This window comes from Malus domestica, chromosome 04 (genome assembly GCF_042453785.1).
Source record: "Malus domestica chromosome 04, GDT2T_hap1".
NCBI classification, from domain to species: Eukaryota; Viridiplantae; Streptophyta; class Magnoliopsida; order Rosales; family Rosaceae; genus Malus; species Malus domestica.
The window spans coordinates 8,765,224-8,771,746 of NC_091664.1; the positions used below are offsets into that span (position 1 = coordinate 8,765,224).

General features: G+C 35.3%; 1 protein-coding gene across 3 annotated transcripts; it reads right to left on the reverse strand.

Moving 5' to 3' along the window:
* Nucleotides 1-406: 406 nt before the first annotated feature.
* LOC103433021 (uncharacterized) lies at nucleotides 407-6,305 on the reverse strand. 3 transcript variants are annotated; one of them, XM_008371248.4, is made up of 14 exons: nucleotides 5,988-6,305; nucleotides 5,860-5,907; nucleotides 5,664-5,724; nucleotides 5,442-5,474; nucleotides 4,882-5,006; nucleotides 4,553-4,687; nucleotides 3,806-3,882; nucleotides 3,355-3,617; nucleotides 2,379-2,435; nucleotides 2,112-2,280; nucleotides 1,912-1,969; nucleotides 1,730-1,815; nucleotides 1,584-1,640; nucleotides 407-883 (listed from the first exon to the last, which is right to left on the reverse strand). In XM_008371248.4, exons 1-14 carry the CDS (start codon nucleotides 6,094-6,096, stop codon nucleotides 788-790), a joined length of 1,374 nt encoding a protein of 457 aa, XP_008369470.2. In that variant the 5' UTR covers nucleotides 6,097-6,305; the 3' UTR covers nucleotides 407-787. The 3 variants fall into 3 exon arrangements, with proteins under 3 accessions (XP_008369470.2, XP_017187067.2, XP_008369469.2); XM_017331578.3 differs by having other exon boundaries at nucleotides 4,882-4,986; nucleotides 5,988-6,253; XM_008371247.3 differs by having other exon boundaries at nucleotides 4,882-4,986; nucleotides 5,442-5,510; nucleotides 5,988-6,253.
* Nucleotides 6,306-6,523: the final 218 nt, after the last annotated feature.

The following is a 6,523-nucleotide window of genomic DNA, read 5'->3' on the forward strand; positions in this document are numbered from 1 at the left end:
TTTTCAAGACACTGTCTACATTTTAACAAGAACATGAACTGAGCTACCTTTTTATAACATGTCTGGAATGAACAGAGTGAAACAAAACGACGTTGTTAGTCATTAACTAAATCAGACCGTAACGTGCAGTTAGCTAAACAAACAGTAATGTATCAAAGACAGTACGATTCATGTGCATTGTGCAATGTAATTTAAGTGGCACAAAAATGTTACTGGAAACTGCCATCTAAAATGTACACCCAGTTTGGCGCTTGCGTTGAGAATACATTGAACAGGCACTGTAGACTCTCAATGTATTCTTATAGAATTTTGTTCAGAAAGTTAACACGTAAAAAAACACGGCATGACTCAATTACTACTATAACCAATTTTGTAAAATTTGAAACTGAAGTACAAATGAAAGAAAGATTCGAAGACAATACTTTCTCATTTACCGAAAGTTGTCTTAAACTCATTGGAGGGGAAATCTATAATATGTTGAAAATAATCTCTGTTTGTGTACTCATACGCATCGGGAAGAATAAAAAAACATGTGAAATACTGTATCACGTCGTACAAATCCTCTATGTGAACACAAACCCCCCACCGTTAATTAAAACCCTACATAGATCGTGAAGAAAATGTGTTCAAAAACTGGTAATGACCTTCTTACCCGTTATAAACACAGCCTTGAATTATTTATTGCACGCAAGAAAGAAGAACCACTGTTGTTAAACCACTTCTATTCTTGGTGCTGCAAGGATACTGAGAAGAATGATCAGAGACAATCTTCATTTGTAGGAAGTAATTAAGATTTGTCAACATGAATCTTTGTGTTCAACAACTTTCTTAGCTTCCTGTCATGATTGAGCATTGCACTTACACTCTCAATCACCAAAACAATCTGCAGGGTGCAGAGGCAAATTAGTAGAGAGGGATAAGCCCAAGTATTCCGTAAAATTAACTGATGAATCAAAAATGTAAATCAGCAATTGGGATTATCAAATATCGTACAGCCTACATAGCTTCATGTATTAATTGGTTTTCCATAATCAGCTGATCTAAAGTGGTAACCTTAAGTTTCTCCATTTAGATTGACAATTTCGAACACGTGAACTTGAGTCAAATAATAAGGGAAAATTTGGTTAATGCAACGAAGACAATTCTCAACTTTCAATATATACAAGAATAATGTACAGAAGTTTTTATTATCATGTAGGTATGTTACACAAAAGTATCATGCTCATACTACATCAACACGAGTTTTAGAACTAAATAGTACCTTGGAAAACCGTAAAGTAATATCCAACATGAAGAAACCTGATTTCCCTTCTCAACTATGTTGGCAATTAATACTAGTGGTCATTGTGCAAAGTATTCAAGCTGATACGAAATGATCATGCTAACAAGACTTTTTCATTCAAGTGTGGAAGTATGTATAGCAGGGTGATGACTTCCTCTCATCGTTTATTTCACGAAAATCTAGCTATGAATCAACTATATAATAACGGAAGTACATTTTTTCTGCCATAGAACTCTTATACGAATCATCTGATGCTCTAAAGTATTAATGGACGAAGAATAATAGGTCAGAGTTTACAAACCTGCAAACAAGCATAAGTAATTGCAGTAGCAAAGTAGAAATTTGCATTGCCAGTGCCCTGCAAGTTTGAAAAAAGTCCTTATTCATAAGAATCACTTGTATTTCATGCCAACATTCAGAACAAGTGAACTATAGAGAGAGCCATACCCTCCATATCCATAGGTTGTGCATCACAGGGCTAAGGAGGGAAATGCCAACATAAACACTGAAGAGGCAGAAAGAGAATCGCATTTCTGCATATCGTAAAATACAAGTTTTAATATGTCAAACCATGTAAAATGCATAAAGTGAAAGAAAAAAAAATAAAAAAAGTGAACCTACTGACTTGCCTGACAGTTCATTAACAAACCAGCCCAACAAACCAAAGTACAGAGCTGAATCCCCAACCTAAGCGATATTTCAAGAATAATAGACAAAGCAAGAACAAAATATCAGGTCGCCCATCACAAAATAAGAAGCACAGGCATTGAGACTTTAGCTTCAGTACCAGTGTAAAGTGGGAGACTTCTAAAGCAAATGGGGAACTTACAGAAGGATAAGACTTAAGCATTGAGGAGATGGTGATGTAGACAAAAGCAAGAAAGCACGGACGATGCTTCAGTCGTATGGCCAATGGAAATATCAAAAAGAGAATATTCATTTGGAAAACTATCAGGAAGAAATTTCTGAAAAAATCGAAGACCTCTGCAAAGAAATACCTGCATCAAAATATTAAATGAATGATTAAATTAATGCCACATCTCAAAGAGAAATTTAACTGCTCCAAAATCCAGTTGCAAGGTAATTTGGGGCTTACCATAAGACACCTATATTTGGAGACAAATCTTGCACAGTGAGAATGAAACCATACATTCTGCAAGAACAAGCCATAAATTTTAGGAAAAAATAGATTACTGATTTAACAATAAAATAAAATTTCTAAGAGCAACCCTTCATATCAGAGGAAGCACAGCATTTATGAGGCAAAAAGCTAACACCCATAACATTAAAGGCAAGCATAAAAGTCTAACCACATTTGTTATTGGCCTGTTAATCATGTTCTGAAATAAATCACGCAATAAGGACCAAGCAACAAAGGATTTACTTCTGTTACAACTGTTTCATATGGTGGGCTATTCAGCATAGGAGATAAGATCATAAGGCTACCTTGGGACATAACTGGATAAAATCATTGTTTAGAAGGAATAACCTTTTAGTTGCATCAGTCTTCAATTTTCATTTTTACTTTCTTTTGTTGGTGAGTTGGGAGGGAAGGCAGGAATGGAGACTACGAGATAGCATCAATCATGTGGTTACTACCGTGAGCCATTCACCTAAGTACAGGCTTCAAGTGCTCTGGATCATTATAGAAGCAGCAACCATAGCAAACACCAGGACCCTGTGCAGAGCTCTAGTCCATATGCAGATGCGGTTCTCTTGGTGCTAATTTACCATAATTGTCCTGGAAAATTGGAATAGCTTTGAAACCTCCGCAATCTTTAGTTTGTTTTTGTGTAAATTGATTTTTATATGCAATTCTATTTGCTCATTGTTCACCATCCAGAGTTTTACAAGTGGACTGGATGACCTTTTAAGAACTGTAAAATAGCTTTTTAAATAGACTTGAAAATTTCAGTTGACATCTTAATCAACCTCATAAAGGACTTGAACCAGTCATAATGCTCATATGATCAGTCCACTCCCTTCAACAGATTTTTCAAATCTTATTTTGCACAAACACCTAGAAATTTGGGCAGAAAGAAATGCATATATGTACAATGTGCCGTTGATACCTTTCAAACATCTCCCAGAGATCGCCATACTGTTTAGCAGATACGCCACAGAGAAATAACACGTAGGCTGACCACATAATAGCCCACAATAAGAAAAGTCCGACAGGTCTCCAAGAGAAAACAGGGGGTAGCTCTGATTGATTAATAACTTTCTCCTGTTGTTGACAACTATCACTTGAGGAGTTATCTTCAACTTCACCATATCTCCTCAGTAGCAACAGTTTCCTAGGAGTATCTGGACCATATCCTAATAAAAGAATCATCTGGCACAAAAGTGAATATTTTTTAATACGCATGAGTAGGCAAGAAACATAGGAAACATGCCAGAAAATCATCTTTTTAGATTTTTTTTATATTTGATAAGAAACATAACTTCTAACTTCATTAACAGATTGGAAGATAATTTCTTAATTACATCAAGCATGATAAGTCAATGAAAAAAGGGGCATACTGGAATTAGGAGAATCATAGGATAAAGAGACAGATGTGTTGCTATAACCCACCCAAAAGCAGCCAAGGGAACCAGTCCTGCAGTACATCAGAAGAAGAATATCAGATAGGAAACTTTATGTAAAAAGCAGCCCAATCCATTGACCTAAATGCCTTCACCCATTCCTGAATCAAATTCTAATATCTCACCTTAAAGCATAAATTTGGGAAAAATATTTGTCAAACACAAGTAAAAGAATATCTTCCTTGAGAAAGTTTAGAACATTGGAATCAGAAAATTAATCAATCATGATTAGATGTGCTAAGATCATATGACTGGAACTGCATGGTATCAATACCACTTAAGTCCGCATTTTCAGTGTCATCAATTGATACTGCTTCACTTAGAGTTATAATGAAATTTTAAAGAACTAAAATGTTTATGCACAATAAAGCTGTCTCCTGTAATAAGATCATAATTTGTCTGTAATTAACTTTATGTCACAACTCACAACAATATAAAGGCGGGGACTTGTGTGGGTAATGCTTACAACATGAAAGCCTATGTAGTCTCAAATATGTAAACAAGAAATCTTGTAACCAAAGTTGAGAATATATACATTATTATTTTAAGGAAAGAACAATTCTCCTGAACAAAATGACACACAGAAACTAGAAAGAAAAATACCGACGAGTAAAAAATAAAAACAAAAATATTTACAAATAGCCAACAGAAACAATCAAGTCAGAAGGATTATCGTTAACTTACTTTTACATGCTCCATACAAGGCCAGTATGATCGCAAAATTCTCAATTGGAGATGTTGACAAACCCACACATGCAACTATTGTGAAAGGATTCCATAGATACACAAGAGCAGCAATATCCCCAGAAGGGAGCACCTCTGAAAACAACAAATATGAGCAATGCATTAGCCTGTGAATGGCATTGGGTAGGCAAAACTATCACTGCATCCACGGATATCTAGTTGCTTTGTTGTATAACAGTTTTCTATTTCATTCGAGGAATTTATACAAGAAAAACATGGCTACTCATAATTAGGATTTAAGGTATCTCGACTTTAAATGGTAAGCTTACCAATGCTTTCTAATGTCGTATCAAGATCTAGTGACTTCAAACTCTGCCGGTATGCAACCTGAAGAGTCTGACCAGTAGCACGAATAAGCATTGCATTCAATACATCTGCAACCACATAAACCAAACTGTATCCAAAAATGTGTTGATATCAACTGTCTGTCTAGATATTCAGAATAAGTCAAACAACGAAAGAAAACTAAGGAACTCTAAATTATTGGAACGTATAACGTAACAGAGTGATACAACATAAAGATGAATTTGTTGTCACAATTGAGCCTGTGCAGTTTTATTCAGTTTGGTAAGTTATCAAGTAAAATCAAATCAAAACTTAAAAGTAAAAAAAATCCGACAAATCATATTACTGCAATACAAATTCACAACATTGACTAGAATGTACTGTCATGATGAATTATAGAGCGTGGTCGTGCTGCAATTTAGAGCTTTCAAGATCTTCTTTAAGTCCATATCAACAACAAAGGAAAACAAATCATGTAGCACATGAATTCGTAGATTGGGCGGCTCAGGAGAGAACTACGGAAAAGATACAAGATAATTCTTACCTGCAGAGAAGATGATTAGGTTGCCCTTCAAATCTGCAGCACCAATCAAAATATTCAACAAATTACCAACTGAAAAACATAAAAGAAAAAAAATCAACCACCAAAATTTCACATTCACTTAATTGGGATTCATTGCAACCAATCATGACCCAACATAAGTCACAGAGTAATGCCAATGGGAACAAAATTTGAAAAAGGGAAAAGCTTTAGCTGGAACGGTACCGCTTGACTGTGAGTGGCCCGAGAAGTGAGAGCAACAAAGGAGATCCATGGTACATAGATCCTGCAAAAAAAAAAAAAAAAAAAAACCGCAACAGATGAAGAAAAAAATATGATCAAAAAGATTATAATTTCCAAAATTAAACATAAAGTTTAGGAAAGTGAGTAAATTATAAATAAATTTAAATAAAAAAAAAACCTGCATAGGGAGACATTGATGATTGCTTCAACCAGTAACCCTCAGCAACTGAAAAAAAAATTACCAAATTAAAGCAAAATATAAGTTAAATTGAAAATTTAGGGTTTTGAGCAAGCTAGAGAGAGTACGGCGGCGGAGGCTGGTGAGAGGAGTGGAGACTTCGGGGCGAGAGGAAAGGTTGAGATTTTTGGGTAGTAGATGAGAACGAGCCTGAATAGCACTGATGCCGCCGCCCATGTCCAGAAGCTTCCGGGCTTCTGCTTCTGCCTCTTCCTTTTCGTGCTCTGCTCCTCCGTCTTCAAGTCCATTTTTCTGACAGTTTTGCTGTGTATTTTGGGAGCGAGATCAGTTGGAGAGGAGGGAGACCACTCGGACGAGTTTGAAAGGATAAAACGACTGCGTTTTCACGCTTTCAGATTGTTATAGCTGGTTTGGTATTGTGTTTTTTAAAAAACACTATAAGATAAGAGTAATGTTATTCATACCATGTTTTTGTATCATATTTTTATACCACCTTAATTGGTATTTAATGTGGACAGTCACCTCATTTGAATTAATCATATTTTTAAATTTAGCTCATTATTTAATAAACTAATAATTAAGAAAAACTAGTTAATTAAATGATGATTGTGGTATACGATAAGTCTTTCTCCTTCCTTTCCTT